This window comes from Littorina saxatilis, linkage group LG1, assembly GCF_037325665.1.
Source record: "Littorina saxatilis isolate snail1 linkage group LG1, US_GU_Lsax_2.0, whole genome shotgun sequence".
Lineage (NCBI taxonomy): Eukaryota > Metazoa > Mollusca > Gastropoda > Littorinimorpha > Littorinidae > Littorina > Littorina saxatilis.
This window is the reverse complement of record NC_090245.1, coordinates 19,690,837-19,713,692: the sequence shown is the minus strand read 5'-3', so window position 1 is coordinate 19,713,692 and position 22,856 is coordinate 19,690,837. Positions and strand designations below refer to the sequence as shown.

Here is a 22,856-nt window from a genome sequence, read left to right as displayed (position 1 = left end):
GTCTGGCGAGACTCGCCGCTTAAAACTAATGTGTGAGTTTGTGCTGTTCACATGGGCAGCGATTTTGATTTGACTTGCCGCCGACTAAAATCGCTTGAAAGTTGGTCACAAGTTGTTTCCAAATCTGCCCGCATGTGAACAGCACTTTAGTAGCACGTGCAACTGTACTGTACGTTCATGGGCGTCCTGCACACCACTGCACTGCTCGCTATGCCACAAGCAATTTATGACTGGCTGTCACATAAGCGTGGAAAATAGGACTGGCAGCACGTTACGTAATGCTACTTATCGCGCTGATGCTTGCCACCCGGCTACACGTATCGCCATCAAGTTCATTTATAACAGATTACTTCCTCATTCCCCCCCCCCCCCCCCCCCCCCCCCCTCTTGTAACCTCTTCTCTCCGAAGCTACTGCTCCGCCCATCTTCTTCCTCCTCTCCGAGCCACCATCACCCTCGGGCGGGGACGTAGCTCTGTTGGTAGCGCGCTGGCTTTGTAGCCAGTTGGTCGCTATCAGCGTGGGTTCGATCCCCACGTTCGGCGAGAGATTTATTTCTCGGAGTCAACTTTGTCAACTTCGTCTCTGATTATCATGATCGTATTTCGATACTTTGACGAGACAAACCCAATGCTGGTGTGTCGAAGAACGGACAACCACAGCGGGCTTGTTCGAATCAAAGTATCACACCATATCTTCAGCGTATTACCAATACCTGTCCCAATATAGACCAGTTGGTCTAAGAGGATGTTAAACCCTAATAGTCAATCACCCGTGATGCTGCAATGTTCATCCCCCGTAATGTTTCGGGTGAAAGACACACTCACACACACACACACACACACACACACACACACACACACACACACACAAACACTACCCACACACAAACACACACACTGACACACACTACCCCCCTACACACACACTACCCCCCCCCCACACACACACACACACACACACACACACGTAAACAGACACTGAGACAAAAAGACTATGACCAAACAAATACGGCGCATCCGTTTTCGTTCATAGTTTTGTCTTCACGATCCTTCAGCAGCACCGTACCGTCAGTCTTTGTCCGCTGTTTATTTATCGCTGGTCCCTCTCATGAGAAACATGTGCGTTGTGATGCCCTCAGCTTGTTTGCTTTCACAGCAAAACACAGGTGAAAGTTTGCATCTCCCATTGACCTTTTGTAGGTCAAGCTGCAGCGTGCACTGTTTATTGTTAGTGATGACCATCGGAGTCGGAGCGGTTGACTGATTCTATAGATTGTATTATTATTTTTCCTATCTTTTTATATTTAGTCAAGTTTTGACTAAATATTTTAACATCGAGGGGGAATCGAAACGAGGGTCGTGGTGTATGTGCGTGTGTGCGTGTGTGCGTGTGTGTGTGTGTGTGTGTGTAGAGCGATTCAGACTAAACTACTGGACCGATCTTTATGAAATTTGACATGAGAGTTCCTGGGTATGAAATCCCCATACGTTTTTTTCATTTTTTTGATAAATGTCTTTGATGACGTCATATCCGGCTTTTCGTGAAAGTTGAGGCGGCACTGTCACGCCCTCATTTTTCAACGAAATTGGTTGAAATTTTGGTCAAGTAATCTTCGACGAAGCCCGGACTTCGGTATTGCATTTCAGCTTGGTGGCTTAAAAATTAATTAATGACTTTGGTCATTAAAAATCTGAAAATTGTAAAACAAAATAAAAATTTATAAAACGATCCAAATTTACGTTTATCTTATTCTCCATCACTTGCTGATTCCAAAAACATATAAATATGTTATATTCGGATTAAAAACAAGCTCTGAAAATTAAATATATAAAAATTATTATCAAAATTAAATTGTCCAAATCAATTTAAAAACACTTTCATCATTTTCCTTGTCGGTTCCTGATTCCAAAAACATATAGATATGATATGTTTGGATTAAAAACACGCTCAGAAAGTTAAAACAAAGAGAGGTACAGAAAAGCGTGCTATCCTTCTTAGCGCAACTACTACCCCGCTCTTCTTGTCAATTTCACTGCCTATGCCGTGAGCGGTGGACTACGAGTATACGGTCTTGCTGCGTTGCATTGCGTTCAGTTTCATTCTGTGAGTTCGACAGCTACTTGACTAAATATTGTATTTTCGCCTTACGCGACTTGTTTAATTATAGTTTGGTGGTGGGTTTTTTGGGGTTTTTTTTTTGCTTTTGTTTTTATACAGGTTCTGGTAGGCGTTGTACAAAACAGTCACTGCCATGCCTCTCTTTCTCTATCCATCTCTGTCTCTCTGTCTCTGTCTCTCTGTCTCTCTGTCTCTGTCTCTGTCTCTCTCTCTCTCTCTCTCTCTCTCTCTCTCTCTCTCTCTCTCTCTCTCTCTCTCTCTCTCTTTAAACAATCCAGTCTCGTTTTTGACGATTATAATTTAAAACTTAAACGTGTGCTTTGTTTTGTAGTAGACCCCCTCATCCAACCCCATCGCCCGTATCTCATCGCAATACCCTCAGACATATCTTTCTTACTTCTAAGGCGTCAGTCCCCAATACCCATGCACCCACCCACCAAACTCGCAGTACCACCAGCCACGTTTCCTGCACCCTGGGGCGTCAGTCCACAGGCGGAAGGTATCGTTCACTGGACCACCACTATCATAATAAGACAATATTTTTTCTCAGGAAGTGACTCCAAGAACACAGAAGACTCGAAGCTGAGCCACATACCTTGTAGTCTTATTATGATAGTGGTGGTCCAGTGAACGATACCTTCCGCCTGTGGTCAGTCTCCAATACCAACCCACTCAGGGCGATAGTGATCCGCGGGAACGAACCCTTTCTTAGCCGTCATGTTAGGGTGGACGCAGTTGTTGTAGTACACCACTTCACCCCCCGCTAAATACCCCGCCCACCACCCGTAGGAACCCAGGGAGACAATGGTGTGATCACACAGGGTCAGCAGCGACAGGTGGACGGATGCTTCGCTGGGAGGAACGATGACCACCCCGTCCATCGTCAGGTGTTTCTTGCACCAGGCAGGGTCTTGTGAGACCACCAGAAACAGCACGTCGCGGTACTTGCTGCGGAAATACTCTGTCGCCTTCTTGAAGAACGACGGAGGGGGAAGCTTGAACTGGCCAATTTCCAGTTGTCTCACGTAGTCTCCCCTGCGAGCGTGGATGCCGATCACCTGGGTGACTTTGCTCTTTCGTCCCTCCGTCAGGTTCCGGAACCGTCCTTGAGCCTGATTGGCGACGAGCGGCAGGAAGGTGAACTCGCGCCGAATGACGTCCTCGATGTGGTGGAAGTACTTCCACGACTGGAGGTAGCCTGACACAGTCACGTTCTTCGTCTCGGGCAGCGTCGCAAACTTGGGGTCGTAGCAGGCAGAACCCTTCTCGCCGATCTTGGTGAAGCACTCGCTGCTGCGGTCACTCGAGTGTGTGGTTGGGAACACGTTCTTGAGCAGTGAGTTGGTCGTGTAGAACGCCTTTTCCAGTCGGTTGTTGGAGTGAGCAATGCCCAGGAGTGAAGCATACTGGAACATGGTATTCCCTAGCCTGCCAAAGCATGCCGCGCTGACATACAGGTTGTTTAGATTGTTCCTTTCGGGTTCAGGACGAGTATGCGTTGCTGTGCAGTTAGCTATGTTAGGTGACACGTTGGCGTGCTTGGAAAGGTGGTTATAACTTACCAGAGAAACTGCAGTGAACACACACAAAAATATGAACGCCTGCTTAGCAGGACAGCTGCAAAAGCGGTTGTTAGATGATGGCATTCTGATGTTGTTGCAAAGAGCTCAAGGATGCTGGTGTCTGTCTTTGTTTCTCTTCAGAGTGTACCATTAGAAATGCACAAGTGTTCTTTTCTTGTCAAAGGGCAAGAGTTCTGAACCCCTCCGAGTGTACCATTACACCTTCACAAGTGTTCTTTTCTTGTCAAAGTGCAAAAGTTCTGAACCCCTCCGAGTGTACCATTACACCTTCACAAGTGTTCTTTTCTTGTCAAAGGGCAAGAGTTCTGAACCCCTCCGAGTGTACCATTACACCTTCACAAGTGTTCTTTTCTTGTCAAAGTGCAAAAGTTCTGAACCCCTCCGAGTGTACCATTACACCTTCACAAGTGTTCTTTTCTTGTCAAAGGGCAAGAGTTCTGAACCCCTCCGAGTGTACCATTACACCTTCACAAGTGTTCTTTTCTTGTCAAAGGGCAAGAGTTCTGAACCCCTCCGAGTGTACCATTACACCTTCACAAGTGTTCTTTTCTTGTCAAAGTGCAAGAGTTCTGAACCCCTCCGAATGTACCATTACACCTTCACAAGTGTTCTTTTTTTGTCAAAGTGCAAGAGTTCTGAACCCCTCCGAGTGTACCATTACACCTTCACAAGTGTTCTTTTCCTGTCAATCTGCAAGAGTTCTGAACCCCTCCGAGTGTACCATTACACCTTCAAAAGTGTTCTTTTTTTGTCAAAGTGCAAGAGTTCTGAACCCCTCCGAGTGTACCATTACACCTTCACAAGTGTTCTTTTTTTGTCAAAGTGCAAGAGTTCTAGCTGAACCCTTCCGAGTGTACCATTACACCTTCACAAGTGTTCTTTTCTCCTTGGACTGCATCATTACAAATTCACAAGCGTGTTCGGTTTTTTTCTCCTTAGAGTGTACCACAACATTCACAAGGGTTCTTTTCTCAACAGATTGCACCATCACAAATTTACAAGCCTTCTTTTTCCTTCAGAGCGTACCGTTACAGATTCACAAATGGGTGTTTTTTTCTCCCCGGATTTCACCATTACACATTCATGCGTGCATTTTCTCTTCAGATTGCGCCATTATACATTCACATAAGTTAATTTTTTTTATCAAAGTGCACCATTACACATTCACAAATGTTCTGTTCCTGTTAGAATGTACCATTACACATAAAAGCGTGTTTGTTCTCCTTAGAATGCGCAATATTATACATTCACAAAATGTATTTCTCATCAAAGTGCACCATTACACATTCACAAATGTTATATTTTCCTCAGAGTGCGCGTTTGTTCTTCTTAGAATGTGCAATTATACATTCACAAAATTTATTTTCTCATCAAAGTGCACCATTACACATTCACAAATATTATATTCCCCTCAGAGTGCGCCATTAAACATTCATGCGGGTTTGTTCTCCGTAGAATGCACCATTTCACATTCAAAAAAGTTCTTTTCTCATCAAAATTCACCATAGAAAATTCACAAGTGTTCTTTTAACCTCATATCACCGTCGCAAGTGTTCTGTTCTCCTCAAACTGAACGGCATTTCAAACTCGTTTTCTATTTCTATGTGCAAACTCTGGCGTGTGTTATTCTTCACAAGATGAATCGTTACAAACTCTCACGTGTTCTGTTCTCCACCTAGAGTACTGTTGCAAACCCCGAAGCTGTCTATATACTGTCTACAAGGTGTACTGTTTCATACTCACAAGAGTTAATAATTATCATCTTTGTATTTATATTATCTCGATGTACAGCGCTAAGAGCATAGTTAACTTTCTGAAGCGGCGCTATATAAGCTATCTTTATTATTATTATTATTATTAGTTGTAGTCTGCAAGCGTTGTGGCGTTGCAAACATGCGCGTGTCCTGCTCGCAAGTTGGGGCCGTGTCAAACTCATGCAGTCACAAGAGTGTCAGAAATGAGGTCATGTACAGTACTGTTTCTGATAAGATCCTCTTTCATCCTTGCACGGAACACTACACAGTTTCAGTTTCAGACTTTTTTTCTCTCTTGTTAGTGCTACGTTGAAATGTCGCCAGTGATCGTTTCTGTCCGTAGTTCGGGAGTGGTATATTAAAATATTCCAATGTTTCCTGGCGTAGTTTCACATCCACAGCGTATCCCCGTGATACCAGTCGAAGCTCCGCCCTCCATCTATCACGTGTGCACTCTGTTGACAAAACACAAGAAAATGAATGACTGAACTGCTGCATCATCGCAATGTGAAAAGAACATTATAACGAAGCGGAAAGTTGCATGGTTTTCGGTAGGCTACTTTCCCATCATCTAATGAAAAGAGATACATCTTAAAGGCACCAGTCAGCTCATTAACTCACACCCCTTGGACTACATCTATCCCTAGCGGATGATGACATGGTATTCGGTTACTACACGGAAAAACAGAAATACCGCGAAAAACCGTTTTGTCATCATCCGCCGCAGATTTTTTTTCCGAAGCAAAAACAGTTTTCCGGGGAATAATGTGGGGTTTTTTCGCGGATAAAATCACGGGGGATAACCTGTCAAAGGCCGAACAGAAGCCGAAGGCCGCTCATGACACGTGTGAAGGCAAGTTTTGTCTGTTTTCTAGGTATTGTTTGATTTATGTCGGGATTTAAGGTAAGCTACTGATTCAGCGATGACTAAATTTGTTTCTCGATGCATACAAAGTCAGGGAGCGATTGATATTTGCCCGTAAATAGCCTTCAAAGCTGAAAATGTCCGCGATCGAGCACCGGAAATGGCTGTTCGATGGGTTTTGCAAGTAGAAATGTGCTTTATTTCACCAAATCAGCTCGTATTTGGTGTGGGTACGGGATTCTAGAGGACGAAGGAGTCATAAGAGGTGCAAAGAAGTGCTATTTGGGAGTAGAATAAATCTTCCGAGACAGTAGACAAGAGCAGGTCATATTTGAGAGATGCGCGTAGGCCGATTGTCTTTCCGACAAGCGAATGATACAGCAGATTAATCATTCGTTTTGACCAGAAACCTAGTCTCTAGTTTTTATGAATGAGTTTTTTAATTAAAACAATCACGAGAACTCTCTCGCTTAGCCTAATGGCTGTTCGATGGGTTTCGCAAGTAGAAATGTGCTTTATTTCACCAAATCAGCTCGTATTTGACATCGGTTTGGTATATATATGAGCCTGTGCCAAAACGTGGTCTGCCGAAAGAGCCGACATGTTCATGCATTACTGTTCATCAACCGCACTTTCAATCGCAAAAAGCACTGAACAGTTTGAAAGCATGTATGTTAAAGACATAGCAAAGACAGTTTCAGAAGCTTGCATGCATTACACCTACATGAAAAAAATAAAAATGTTAGCCGAAGCGAGCAAATCCGGCGACTTAAAAGTGGGACATTCCGTACATGGTGTTTTGTTCGTCCGCGGTCCAGAAATCTCCGTCGGCAAGTTAGAAACAGTGCCCATAATATTGATAAATGTACCCTAAATTACCACGAAAAGATGATGTCTACGAAAAAAAAGATGTTTATTGGCAAAATATTTGACGTCAAAAACGTCCATAGCGATCGTAACTCCCTGTGTCTCCAGCGAACTCACGATACGTCCCTCGATTTTCGAATCTACGAACGTCATTATCGCAACCGAAAGTTGTAAGCAGCAGTAAATAAAAAGTTTTATTTGATTTGCAAACAATTGATTTAAAATAAAAGTATTTTAAGTAGTTTTGAGAAGTTTTTAGGTTGAATGCAATTTGCATGTCTTTTTGTTACGATCGCTCAATATTCAATAACTTATTTTAAATGACCGCGGAAGTATCGGGGCTGCTGTTATAAATAGCAAAAACGTTACACGCACGCAGTTGGACTCCATTTTGCTACACGGATGGCCGACTTTCGCAGGGAAGGTAAGTTTTCGTTTCATGTCTCCTGTTTGATGAGCGTTACGATCGACATAAAGTTACGATCGACTCAAAATTCTTCAAGTTTTTTACTTATTCGCTGTGTTATAGCTAGTAGCAAAGAATATGTTCTGGGTGATTCTTCCTTTCATATTTTTAAGCATTTGTCTGGACTGAAAAAGTTCGTTGAAGCTGAATTAAGACACAGGGACAGTTTGGGTCTTCGTTACGATCGATCCATATTCTGTGATGTCTTTGTTACGATCGACTGAACATTTTCACGGCTAGCAATAGCAACAGCAAACAATGGTTCCGCTTGGATTAGCAAGTAATGTATGAGTTTTCGGACTTGTTTTTACATTTAGTCAAGTTTTGACTAAATGTTTTAACATAGAGGGGGAATCGAAACGAGGGTCGTGGTGTATGTGTGTGTGTGAGTGTGTGCGTGCGTGCGTGTGTGTGTGCGTGCGTGTAGAGCGATTCAAACCAAACTGCTGGACCGATCTTTATGAAATTTTACATAAAAGTTCCTGGGAATGATATCCCCGAACGTTTTTTTCTTTTTTTCGATAAAAACCTTTGATGACGTCATATCCGGATTTTTGTAAAAGTTGAGGCGGCACTGTCACACCCTCATTTTTCAATCAAATTGATTGAAATTTTGGCCAAGCAATCTTCGACGAAGGCCGGACTTCGGTATTGCATTTCAGCTTGGTGGCTTAAAAATTAATTAATGACTTTGGTCATTAAAAATCTGAAAATTGTAAAAACAACATTTTTTTTATAAAACGATCCAAATTTACGTTCATCTTATTCTTCATCATTTTCTGATTCTAAAAACATATAAATATGTTATATTTAGAATAAAAACAAGCTCTGAAAATTAAAAATATAAAAATTATAATCAAAATTAAATTGTCGAAATCAATTTAAAAAACACTTTCATCTTATTCCTTGTCGGTTCCTGATTCCAAAAACATATAGATATGATATGTTTGGATTAAAAACACGCTCAGAAAGTTCAAACGAAGAGTGGTACAGAAAAGCGTGCTATCCTTCTTAGCGCAACCACTACCCCGCTCTTCTTGTCAATTTCCCTGCCTTTGTCATGAGCGGTGGACTGACAAGTCAAGTCAAGTCAAGTTTTATTCCAATAAAACCCCGTGAGGGTACATGGACGATGCTACGAGTATACGGTCTTGCTGAAAAATTGCATTGCGTTCAGTTTCATTCTGTGAGTTCGACAGCTACCTGACTAAATGTTGTATTTTCGCCTTAAGCGACTTGTTCTTGGTTTGGTTGTGAAATATTTTTCGAGAAGGCCACTCGGGGATCTTCTTGCGTCAATCGTAACGCAAGACATGTAACTCTCACTGTGTCTCGGTTACGAGTGACACAAAGTATTTTTGGACAGCTATGCATTTACATACGTATGCCTTTCTTTTCTATTTAAGGTCTGCGTTTTACTTTTAACTTTTGGAATTGAGAGTTTAGGGTTGTGGTTTTTTTTTAATGTTTGTAGCTTTGATTTACGAGGAATGCATGTCGACCGTAACTTTTCTTGGGAAGGACACAGTATTGTTTTATGTCCTTTGTTACTTGTTTTTTTAGTTACCTCAATTACCAGCCTTGTAAATAAATGACTCTGCAGATGAAAGCATATTAATTTATGGTGATTGTGTCAACTTAGACACATCTCTTTGTAGGAAATCCAGTACAGTCTTAGTTCTTAGGACTGATGTTAGAAGTGGTATTGTTGCTCTTAAAAGTGAAATGTTACATTTATCTGGGAGAGGTAGAAGAGACAGGGGTCAGTGCTGTAGAAACTGCACTTGAACATGTCATTAAATTCTAGATGTGCTGTGGGCAAATATTTTTCTGTCTTGTACTTGAGCCTCATTTCTTTTTCGTGATTGTAAGGTCTGCGACTGCAAGTCAGATTGTCACCCCAGGCTGAACGAGTCCGGAAGCAGAACAACGAGCGATCCAAAGAGTACAGACAACGGCTAAAGCTGGACCCTGAACGCTACGATGTCTGCCATGAACGAACTTTGGAGAGGAACAGAAGACATGCTATTCTTACACAAACACGTTTGCACCCACGCGTATGGCTTTGCTTGCAAAGTACACCAACTTTTTGAAAAATACACTCAACGTTTTGGGAAAGTACTCTTGCCTCGGGTTTAGTGTAAACAGGTCTGCATCTGGTTTGGTCTGACTCCCTTCTGACAGTGACAGTCTGGCAAGTTTGCTGATCATACATAGCCCGAGTAGATTAATTTATTTGATGGGGGAAGCCAATTTTACGAACTTTGCAGTTATCATTATCATATTATTTTACATGTAGGCATTGGCAGCTAAAGCTATGTGTGAAAGCTGATCTGTGATTTTCTCTAGTCTTGTACATTGTGGTACTTTGAATGCTTGTGTGTATTTATTGGTAGAGGTGCACATTTTTTTTTAAATCTCTGATTACCAATTTGTGATTGATCAAGTCTTGTATTTACCTTTGTAGGGTGCTAGTGTGCCATGTGTTTCTTTGATTATGTGCATGACTATTTGAGAGTGCAAGTGACACTTAATGTGTGGATGTGGAGGATATTCATGAGATTGACATTTCCCTTGGGCGTTTGTAATTTTACCTTGTTTTCTCCATGAACTTGCGTTTTAATTTTTCATTTTTATTTAACCAGTTTTGAGTGCAAAATTGTTTGTTTAATGACTTTTGACTCGTTCAGACTGGAATGTAATGTTCACGAACATTAACTGAAGGAACTTTCTGTATAAGCTGATGGTGTAAATATACCACTATTTGGGAATGTTTTGGTTAGTTTTCTGTTGTGTTTTTGAGATTCTTGCCATCCATTTTCCAATGAATTTGTACATTTGAAGACATCTTATCCTTATTTTGCACTTCCTGCATGTAACACCTGGCATTTTGGCATTTCTTATTCTCTTGTCACATTACAGTGTGTGTTCCTGACTTTGTGTGTCAACCGGAACATGAGACACAGTGCCATTTTCATGTCTTCCTTGACCCCGTTACAGTTGACACAGCAGGGACTAGTTTTTGAGTCACTTGAGAAAAAGTGACTCTATGTAATCGGTCAGTGTTAGTCTGTCCGGCCGGCCGGCCGTCCGTCCGGCCGGCCGTCCGGCCGGCCGGCCGTCCGTAGACACCACCTTAACGTTGGACTTTTCTCGGAAACTATCAAAGCGATCCGGCTCATATTTTGTTTAGTCGTGACCTCCAATGACCTCTACACTTTAACGATGGTTTCGTTGACCTTTGACCTTTTTCAAGGTCACAGGTCAGCGTCAAAGGAAAAATTAGACATTTTATATCTTTGACAAAGTTCATCGGATGTGATTGAAACTTTGTAGGATTATTCTTTACATCAAAGTATTTACATCTGTAGCCTTTTACGAACGTTATCAGAAAAACAAGGGAGATAACTAGCCTTTTCTGTTCGGCAACACACAACTTAACATTGGGCTTTTCTCGGAAACTATAAAAGTGACCGGGCTCAAATTTTATGTGAACGTGACTCCCAGTGACCTCTACACTTTGACGTCTGCTTTGGTGACCTTTGACCTTTTTCAAGGTCACAGGTATGTCTTGAAGGAAAAAAATTGAAATATCATATCTCTGAAACTATTCATCGGATTTGATTCAAACTTTATAGGATTATTCTTTACATCAAATTATTTACATCTGTATTGTGTTGTGAATAGCAATTTCTTCCTGTCCATCTGATGCCTCATATAATATTCAGAACTGCGAAAGTGACTCGATCGAGCGTTTGCTCTTCTTGTTCTACTTTGCTTTCTTTTTCATGTGATTTTGAGGTTTGTTTGAATTGCAAATGATGGTTTTAATAAAATATTCTAGTCTTTGAAACATCTTCTCTGTTTTTAATTTTTTTACAGGATTTCTTGTGACTGGAGTGTGTCAACTGTAACTCAGGACACAGTGATGTGTGTCTTATTTTTCAAAATACAAGGTCCATTTTAGAAGTTCCTCAATGAATCTCTTTTGGGATGTAAATCTTACTTGCTGAGTAAATTTGAAGCAAATCAGTTAAGAACTTATTAAGATACTTATGAAAATGCTATGTCTCGCGTTATAGTTGACACACAGCTATGTTGATGCGTTTTTTTGTTTTTTCGCAAAAAGTAAAGCCCAAGTTATCTTTTTGGTTATGGAAATAGTTACACTATACAAAGTCAATTAGTGTATAAAGATAAGACAGTATTATTTCCAGTTTGGTTTTCAACCCCAAATGTCCCATTTTGGCAAGCACGTTTTGGCACAGGCTCATATATATTTTCTAATCCTACCGCGAACTGGATAGCAGACGCGGCACGACTGTTGCACCACACTTTGAAGTAATCCCACACTTTGAAGTAAATTACTTCAAAGTGAGGGGATGTGCCCCACACTTTGAAGTAAACCCATTTTTTACTTCAAAGTGTGGGGGGATCTTCCCACACTTTGAAGTAAACTCAGTTTTTACTTCAAAGTGTGGGGGGATCTTCCCACACTTTGAAGTAACTTACTTCAAAGCGTGGGACTTTTGCATCGCCTGTTTGAGCCTGATGATTTTGTCCAAAAAAAATGGCAGTCTTTTGGATGAGTGAACAGAAAAAGTGAGCCAGCCAAGAAACATAGTGATGTTTGTTATCAGGCTTTAAGCAATGTCCCATTGTTGAGTGTGACGAAAACTCGTGGTGACGATTTTAAAACATGTTGGGTCACGCATGGTCCAATCTTACATGGTCCAACCTTACATGGTCCAACCTTACATGGTCCAACCTTACATGGTCCAATCTTACATGGTCCATATATATATTATTGGACCATGTAAGATTGGACCATGTAATATTGGACCATGTAAGGTTGGACCATGTAAGGTTGGACCAAGGTTGCACCATGTAAGGTTGGACCATGTAATATTGGACCATGTAAGATTGGACCATGTAAGATTGGACCATGTAAGGTTGGACCATGTAAGATTGGACCATGTAAGGTTGGACCATGTAAGATTGGACCATGTAAGGTTGGACATGTAAGGTTAGACCATGTAAGATTGGACCATGTAAGATTGGACCATGTAAGGTTGGACCATGTAAGGTTGGACCATGTAAGATTGGACCATGTAAGGTTGGACCATGTCAGGTTGGACCATGTAATATTGGACCATGTAAGATTGGACCCTGTAAGGTTGGACCATGTAAGGTTGGACCATGTTATATTGGACCATGCAAGGTTGGACCATGCAAGGTTGGACCATGCAAGGTTGCACCATGTAAGGTTGGACCATGTAAGGTTGGACCATGTAAGATTGGACCATGCAAGATTGGACCATGTAAGATTGGACCATGTAAGGTTGGACCATGTAAGATTGGACCATGTAAGATTGGACCATGTAAGGTTGGACCATGTAAGGTTGGACCATGTAAGGTTGGACCATGCGTGACCCAACATGTTTTAAAATCGTCACCACGAGTTTTCGTCACACTGAACAATGGGACATTGCTTAAAGCCTGTTTCTTGGCTCGCTCACTTTTTCTGTTCACTCATCCAAAAGACTTTGCCATTTTTTTGGACAAAATCATCAGGCTCAAACAGGCGATGCAAAAGTCCCACGCTTTGAAGTAAGTTACTTCAAAGTGTGGGAAGATCCCCCCACACTTTGAAGTAAAAACTGAGTTTACTTCAAAGTGTGGGAAGATCCCCCCACACTTTGAAGTAAAAACTGAGTTTACTTCAAAGTGTGGGAAGATCCCCCCACACTTTTGAAGTAAAAAATGGGTTTACTTCAAAGTGTGGGGCACATCCCCACACTTTGAAGTAATTTACTTCAAAGTGTGGGATTACTTCAATCAATCAATCAATGAGGCTTATATCGCGCATATTCCGAGGGTACAGTTCTAGGCGCTCTGCAGTGATGCCGTGTGAGATGAAATTTTTTACGGCCAGTAATTGCAGCCATTTCGGCGCATATTTACCTTTCACGGCCTATTATTCCAAGTCACACGGGTATAGGTAGACAATTATTAACTGTGCCTAAGCAATTTTTGCCAGGAAAGACCCTTTTGTCAATCGTGGGATCTTTAACGTGCACACCCAATGTAGTGTACACGGGGGGGGGGGGGGGGGGGGCGGAGTTCGGACACCGAAGAGAGTCTGCACACAAATTTGACTCTGAAATAAATTTCCGCCGAACCTGGGATCGAACTCACGCTGACAGCGGCCAACTGAATACAAATCCAGCGCGCTACCAACTGAGCTATATCCCCTTCAAAGTGTGGTGCAACAGTCGTGCCGCGTCTGCTATCCAGTTCGCGGTAGGATTAGAAAAAATATATATATACCAAACCGATGTCAAATACGAGCTGATTTGGTGAAATAAAGCACATTTTTACTTGCGAAACCCATCGAACAGCCATTAGGCTAAGCGAGAGAGTTCTCGTGATTGTTTTAATTAAAAAACTCATTCATAAAAACTAGAGACTAGGTTTCTGGTCAAAACGAATGATTAATCTGCTGTATCATTCGCTTGTCGGAAAGACAATCGGCCTACGCGCATCTCTCAAATATGACCTGCTCTTGTCTACTGTCTCGGAAGATTTATTCTACTCCCAAATAGCACTTCTTTGCACCTCTTATGACTCCTTCGTCCTCTAGAATCCCGTACCCACACCAAATACGAGCTGATTTGGTGAAATAAAGCACATTTCTACTTGCAAAACCCATCGAACAGCCATTTCCGGTGCTCGATCGCGGACATTTTCAGCTTTGAAGGCTATTTACGGGCAAATATCAATCGCTCCCTGACTTTGTATGCATCGAGAAACAAATTTAGTCATCGCTGAATCAGTAGCTTACCTTAAATCCCGACATAAATCAAACAATACCTAGAAAACAGACAAAACTTGCCTTCACACGTGTCATGAGCGGCCTTCGGCTTCTGTTCGGCCTTTGACCGGTTATCCCCCGTGAAAATGCTCCGACAAAGAAGCGACCGTGCCTTTCTTCCTCCGCCCGAAATAGCTTAAACAGGTTAAGCGTGTGAACCGATCAGCAAGCGCGAGGTCATTCACCTGGATTAGTGCATCATGGCGGCTGAGCCGGCGTGCACAATTTAAAAAAAATGTACTTGTAGTACTGTCTCACAAATGATAACCCCTCATGATCTATTTAATGAGTAATTTGCCGCATCTGCCCAAGGGTAGTGTCGCACGGGGAGTTGTGCTTAATGTGTGTCTTGAATGTTGGGAAGTACTACTCTGAGTGTGTGTCACGGTTTCAGTGACACGAGTGGGAAAGGAACTCTTTGTGGGGCGCCTTTTCCAAATTGCAATGCAATGCGCCTGTGCTGGCTACCGCATTGCGGAAAAGTTGTTGACGATCACGAAATTCACGAGGAAATTGCCGGCGTGAAATCCGTGCGGGAAAATGGGGTGATTTTTCGCTCACTGTTAAATCACGTGTTTCGAGCATGCTATACCTGTGTATGGTAGGCGACCAGTGATTGGTCAGGGAGATCACCTGTTCTAGGACAGGCGATTGCTGATTGGTCAGGGAGATCACATGGTTTTTCTTTTTCCCGTCTTGCTTTCTTTTCTACACTTGCTTTACAGACGACAGGTCTGGGTTTCCGTTGACTAAGATTTGGAGGATTCCAACGCGTTGAAAGACTGGTTTAGATCTACCAACGGGCTTCTGATGTTAGTGCAATATACAGAAGGCTTAGGACGGAGGGATTTGGCTACATATTTTCGCTGACGAGCGGGAGCCAAATATTCAAGCGGTTTGCTTGGGAGAGCTACGTTTTACAAGCTGTTGAGGTAATTAGCCGTTACTTTACGCTGATGACCGGTCAATGTCTGTGAAATGTAAACTCTGTTTTGTTTCTCCATGATATAACTTGCTCATTATAACGCTAAATTGTAATCTGTATATGGTTTTTGCAGATATGGAGAGGAGGAGAAAATGTCTTCAGTTGTTATTAATAGTCTATTCTTGCAGGTACCACGTGCTCGCTGAAGGGGGAAGTTAGATAATTATGTTTAAAGGTGGAAAAAGGGGGGATTGGTGCCATGGTCACTGCACCAACTACTCTGTTTCAGCTTGCTACCCGGTTGCTGCCTTGTTGCTGCCTTGTTGCTACCTGGTTGCTGGAGACTTGCTGGAGACGGGCTACACTTTGGCTACACTCTTGCTGGACGGGGGTTGCTGTTCTTTGCTGTACGGTTGCTGTTCTACGGCTGTTGCTGGTGTTGCTGCGACTTTCACCTGTATGCACCACTGCGCCACTGCGTTTCATCGAATGGACCCTGGCTACACTGAGAGTTGAGTGCACCCATGCGTAAACGCCCCCCACCTTGTCATCTTTCTAACCCTTTATGAAGAACTTTGAGTTGTGACAACGTGGAGTGTTAACGCCTGTACAGGCTAAGACTTTTTACAGAGCAGCTAAGTGTTTTCTAACTTTACACGGTTCAGCGTGTTCTTATTATTTCATAAACTTTAACTGGCTTTTGTCAGTTATTTTTGTTTTACGACTTGTAAAAACACTTTTGGCTTCACGAGAAGAGGGAGGTGGAGAGTATATAAACAGACGTCTAGAACTTATACTTTTGTTGTTTCTAACTTTTTTGTGTGACTGCGAGAGTGGATCGTGGTGTGGTTAGTCAGTTAGCAGTAATTGACCGTTTTAGGTCATTCCTTTGACTTATAAAACGTGACAGTGTGTAGCGTTGTCATGGTGCCTGAAGATGTGTATTTAACTACACTATAGTCGTTAGTGTATTCTTGAACATAAGTGTAAGGTGTGAGGCTGCTTAGTGTGGTTGCTAAGTGTGGTTGCTATGTTCAGTTGCCCTGAGTTGCTTGGTGCGCCAACCCTGGTGATTTACTACTAGAAATTATACGTAGAAACGCATAACAGTAAACGAACACACGTACGTATATATAATGAACTAGAGGTGAATCGCGAGACAGAGACAGACAGCGTGGCGGTTCACCACAATCACCTTTGAAGGCGAAGTCCTGTCAAACGGGATTGAGAATTTTAGAGCTTATTTCTTAGCCCTATAATATCTGTTGTGGCTTCTCAAATGCCAGAACATACAGACAGACAAAAGCCGCTAGACCCCATCACAAACAGAACTCTACAATCCACAGGTTTTGCCCACACACACACACACAAACACACACACACACAGAGAAGCCGTATATATATCTATATCTATAAATATATAGAGATAGGTGACAGTGTATTTTTCGCGTGGCTATAAATTGATTCGACCTTTTCACTTTGACAGTAAGAACAACTTACGGGTGCAAGGGAAGCGTTCTGGACAGCGCAGTGACATTCTAAAAATAGTAACGTAGAAACGGGAATATGGATTGAAGCCACACGAAGGAAGGGAGATAAACGCAAAACACTGGAGAAGATAAGGAAGAGTTACACAGTCACCTTTGAAGGCGAAGTCCTGTCAAACGGGATTGAGAATTTTAGAGCTTATTTCTTAGCCCTATATTATCTGTTGTGGCTTCTCAAATGCCAGAACATACAGACAGACAAAAGCCGCTAGACCCCATCACAAACAGAACTCTACAATCCACAGGTTTTGCCCACACAAACACACACACACACAGAGAAGCCGTATATATTTATATATATCTATATCTATAAATATATAGAGATAGGTGACAGTGTATTTTTCGCGTGGCTATAAATTGATTCGACCTTTTCACTTTGACAGTAAGAACAACTTACGGGTGCAAGGGAAGCGTTCTGGACAGCGCAGTGACATTCTAAAAATAGTAACGTAGAAACGGGAATATGGATTGAAGCCACACGAAGGAAGGGAGATAATAGCAAAACACTGGAGAAGATAAGGAAGAGTTACTGGGAATGGTGAAATGAACAGAAAAACCAAAATCGGTTCAGCGCTGCGCGCTGAGAGCACGTGTTGAAATATCTCATCGATGATATTGTGTCCGGGGTGTAGCTGAATACGGTGTCCAAATTTGAAAAAGATCCACCGAGAACTTTGGCGTTGTGATGTGGTCTAGCGGCTTTGGTGTGTCGGTATGGGGGCCCGGGTAGCTGAGGTGGAACCAAAATCGGTTCAGCGCTGCGCGCTGAGAGCACGTGTTGAAATATCGACCAGGTTGTGTCCTGTCCCGGGTGTACCTGAATATGCCCACCAAATTTGAAGCGGATCCATCGAGAACTTTGGCCGTGCATCGCGCACACACACACAGACAGACACAAGTCGTATATATATATATATATAGATACGAACAACTTACAAACAAACGTGCAGTTGAACCACGAAATGACACATTGTTGACAGCACAGACATGTACATAAAGTCATAGACCAGAGAGAAGGTAACGTTTCACATTCAAAACCTTTAGACAAGAGAGAAGCTTGAGGCATACCACACCCAATACCGGAGAACAATTAAGAATTTACTTTGCAAACCAACATCTACACAATACAAAAATATACATCCTATTCCCTATCTTAGTAGAATATCAAGGTCTTCATTCCGTTAGATTAGTAGTCGACTGAATACGCACAGACGTCTATCTTCTTCTTGGTCAGAGGTCGAGAGAGAGAGAGAGAGGTCGATCGATTCTTCTAAATTTCATCTTAAAAACCTTTTTCTATCCTTCTTTCTATTGGCTATTTTACGTCAGGTGACTGATCACTGTGGGTTGTCAAGACATAGACAAACATGCCTTGAACTTACTCTTGGCTACTGATTTTACGTCAGGTGACTGACCACTGTGGGTTGTTAAGACATAGACAAACATGCTTTGAACTTACTCTTGGCTATTTTACGTCAGGTGACTGACCACTGTGGGTTGTCAAGACATAGACAAACATGCCTTGAACTTATTCTTGGCTATTTTACGTCAGGTGACTGACCACTGTGGGTTGTCAAGACAGACAAACGTGCCTTAAACTTACTCTTGGCTATTTTACGTCAGGTGACTGACCACTGTGGGTTGTCAAGACAGACAAACGTGCCTTAAACTTACTCTTGGCTATTTTACGTCAGGTGACTGGCCACTGTGGGTTGTCAAGACAGACAAACGTGCCTTAAACTTACTCTTGGCTATTTTACGTCAGGTGACTGACCACTGTGGGTTGTCAAGACATAGACAAACGTGCCTTGAACTTACTCTTGGCTATTTTACGTCAGGTGACTGACCACTGTGGGTTGTCAAGACATAGACAAACATGCCTTGAACTTACTCTTGGCTATTTTACGTCAGGTGACTGACCACTGTGGGTTGTCAAGACATAGACAAACATGCCTTGAACTTACTCTTGGCTATTTTACGTCAGGTGACTGACCACTGTGGGTTGTCAAGACATAGACAAACATGCCATGAACTTACTCTTGGCTATTTTACGTCAGGTGACTGACCACTGTGGGTTGTCAAGACATAGACAAACATGCCATGAACTTACTCTTGGCTATTTTACGTCAGGTGACTGACCATTGTGGGTTGTCAAGACATAGACAAACATGCCATGAACTTACTCGTGGCTATTTTACGTCAGGTGACTGACCACTGTGGGTTGTCAAGACATAGACAAACATGCCATGAACTTACTCTTGGCTATTTTACGTCAGGTGACTGATCACTGTGGGTTGTCAAGACATAGACAAACATGCCTTGAACTTACTCTTGGCTACTGATTTTACGTCAGGTGACTGACCACTGTGGGTTGTCAAGACATAGACAAACACGCCATGAACTTACTATTGGCTATTTTACGTCAGGTGACTGACCACTGTGGGTTGTCAAGACATAGACAAACATGCCATGAACTTACTATTGGCTATTTTACGTCAGGTGACTGACCACTGTGGGTTGTCAAGACACAGACAAACATGCCATGAACTTACTCTTGGCTATTTTACGTCAGGTGACTGACCATTGTGGGTTGTCAAGACATAGACAAACATGCCATGAACTTACTCGTGGCTATTTTACGTCAGGTGACTGACCACTGTGGGTTGTCAAGACATAGACAAACATGCCTTGAACTTACTCTTGCAAAATGGTTCTTCGAGGTGGTCCTCATATAACCTTTAATCCTAATCTATTTCAACAACTCTGCCGCTAGCACTTATATCAGCAACGTCACCCATTCTGTCGTTAAACGAATGTTGGCGTAAACCGGCGTATGTACATTATTGACTGGTCATACAAAACCAGCTTTCGCTTACTTACTGACTAACTGGCTAATCAATGTATTCTTCAATCTCGCTATACTATATACTACTATTAACTAAATTCAATATATAATATTTAATATTATCGTTAAACCCTAAAATCCTCATTTTCACCGTGTGATAGTAGCATGCAACTGCTCAACTGTGACTTCAAACTGTGAACTTTCGGCAACGAAGTAAAATCTTTCGGCGCCGTGTTCAGACTGATCGGGTCGGGGCGGATGATGGAACAATTTATTTCTGTTTTGTTCGTGGAATAACCGGATAATGTCATCATCCACTAAGGATAGTTCCCGGTCGACTCAGTGTATCGCCAGTTTGGTTTTTAACTTTCAAGAACATTTTCTGGACGAAAGTATGCATCAACATCAACTCGAATGTAAGGGCGTTTTTTTTCTCTCCATTGTTTCATATGAGACGTTTTTACCCCACTGTATGCGCAAATCCCTTGATTGTTGCGAACCGTCGGGCCAAAGATGGAAGGTCTTTCGAATGTCTGCTTCAAGTTCAAGAGATAAACGTATCGCCTTTTCTCTTTGCTTAAACTGTCGAGTCAGTAGAGAGAAACAATGTCGTCACGCTCATAAGAAAAATACCTATCTCAGTGTTAGGCATTTCTGTAGTGAAACTACAGGGGAAGCTACTGCAAGGGTATCTATCATGTGTTAGAGAGTACAAACTCTCAGACCATCGGAAACCATTGCCACGGTAACGTAAGTAAAACTGCCGATCTCGTTTCTTGAGTTAGGCACTTTTTCTTTATGATACAGGAAGACTTGTTTTAAAAATGTGAAGGTATGCAACAGCTCTTTGTGGGTTGTTATGCAGTTTTGCTGATTGAAAATGTTGCTGTCAGCTCTTTATCTCACGTTTATCCCGTGGTAACAGCTCAAGATAGGCAGTTTGCAACTTATAACTAAAATGAGATAGGCAGATTGTTCAGAAACCAAAGAAGTTTTTTTGCGTTTTTCTCAAAACATCAAAAAATGACATAGGCAATTATCTTATGAGCGTGACGATGTGTGGCTTGCAGTGGTACGAAAAGGAAAAACATTAATTTCACCAAGACCGATGACTTTAGCAAGCTGTCCAACAAGGCTGGTTCATTGAGAGCAGCCATTGATAACACAAGTTCTTAGTTGAGTCATTTACGACCTTTAAAAGGAGGTTGTCGAGGCCTGCTGCTTTAAGTGATCCCAGCTGGCTGATAGTGTGTCTGAAAGAGTTATGAATGCACAGATTAGTTTTTTGAATATGAAGGTGATCGATGCGGTAGTTTGTGTTAATAGAAAGTGTTCCAACAGTGACGTCCCGACTCGCCCCCTCCTATCTCGCCCCCTCCCATCTCGCCCCCAATCATCTCGGGTTTTGCTAAAGAGTCGATTCGCCCCCGCTCGTAAAAATCGGTTTTTCACACACACACACACACACACACACACACACACACACACACACACACACACACACACACACACACACGCACGCTCGCACGCACGCACGCACGCACGCACGCACGCACACAATGAAACATACAGTTACACAGACAGTTTATGGCTTTGTGTATTGCAAACTTGCAACTTTCTTTTGTAACGTTGCCACATTTACTTACACACATATACACAGACATAATCACTGTGTAGTTGCTTAAAGGTAAGGTTAAATAAAAATACGAACTTCCACTTTTGAGTTCCGTTACAGGTGACGTTAACTTGCCTTTGCCACGTTGCGTCACACACAGATTATCAGACATAATCACTTTGTAGTTGCTTAAAAGGTAAGGTTAACTAAAACACACACAGCCTTTGTGTATACATGTAGGCCTACAGCGTGTTTTATCTCCGTTCGTTTTTTGTCGACCCTGTACAAAACACTTTTTCCTCCACGACTGGTAGTCACCACCTGAAGAGCCATGGCTGTGAAGTGACTTTCACACTGATCACAACCGAACAGAAATCAGGTAAACTCAGATAAAACTCAAGTAAACGTGTCATTTTTACATTTAGTCAAGTTTTGACTAAATGTTTTAACATAGAGGGGGGAATCGAGACGAGGGTCGTGGTGTATGTGTGTGCGTGTCTGTCTGTCTGTGTGTGTGTGTAGAGCGATTCAGACTAAACTACTGGGCCGATCTTTATGAAATTTGACATGAGAGTTCCTGGGTATGATATCCCCGGATGTTTTTTTCCTTTTTTCGATAAATACCTTTGATGACGTCATATCCGGCTTTTTGTAAAAGTTGAGGCGGCACTGTCACACCCTCATTTTTCAATCAAATTGATTGAAATTTTGGCAAAGCAATCTTCGACGAAGCCCAGGGTTTGGTATTGCATTTCAGCTTGGTGACATGCGACTTCTGTCATATAATAATATTATTCATGTGAAGAGGTACAATCAGGCATTCATGGTACAAATGTAAAAAAACAAAAAGAATTGTTCGTTATCAAAGGGTTTAGTCAAAGACAAAACAAAATTTTTTACAAGTATGTCAACGTGTTGATCTTTGAAGTGGAGGGGAAAACAAATAACAATCAGATGAAAGACCAATAGTTTTGAATAATAATAAGAAGAAGCAGAATCATCAACATCATAATCATAATCACAATCATAATCATACCAATGATAATGATACTAATTTTGTGATAGTAACGATTTGTTTTGTCACATATCAAAAGTTCCAATAACTTACCATTCTTGCTTTTACATTTAGTCAAGTTTTGACTAAATGTTTTAACATAGAGGGGGAATCGAGACGAGGGTCGTGGTGTGTGTGTGTGTGTGTGTGTGTGTGTGTGTGTGTGTGTGTGTGTGTGTGTGTGTGTGTGTGTGTGTGTGTGTGTGTGTGTGTAGAGCGATTCAGACCAAACTACTGGACCGATCTTTATGAAATTTGACATGAGAGTTCCTGGGAATGATATCCCCGGATGGTTTTTTCTTTTTTTCGATAAAAACTTTTGATGACGTCATATCCGGCTT

At 42.1% G+C, this 22,856-nt stretch overlaps 1 protein-coding gene across 1 annotated transcript in view; it reads right to left on the bottom strand.

The window, feature by feature from the left end:
- Nucleotides 1–2,365: 2,365 nt before the first annotated feature.
- Nucleotides 2,366–22,856, bottom strand: part of LOC138964151 (galactoside 2-alpha-L-fucosyltransferase Sec1-like) — a 21,401-nt gene continuing 910 nt past the window's right edge. The window contains exon 2 of the mRNA XM_070336042.1: nucleotides 2,366–5,912. Within this exon, the coding sequence (XP_070192143.1) occupies nucleotides 2,771–3,766 (996 nt within the window). The 5' untranslated portion in view covers nucleotides 3,767–5,912 and the 3' untranslated portion in view covers nucleotides 2,366–2,770. The remainder of the gene's footprint in view (nucleotides 5,913–22,856) is intronic.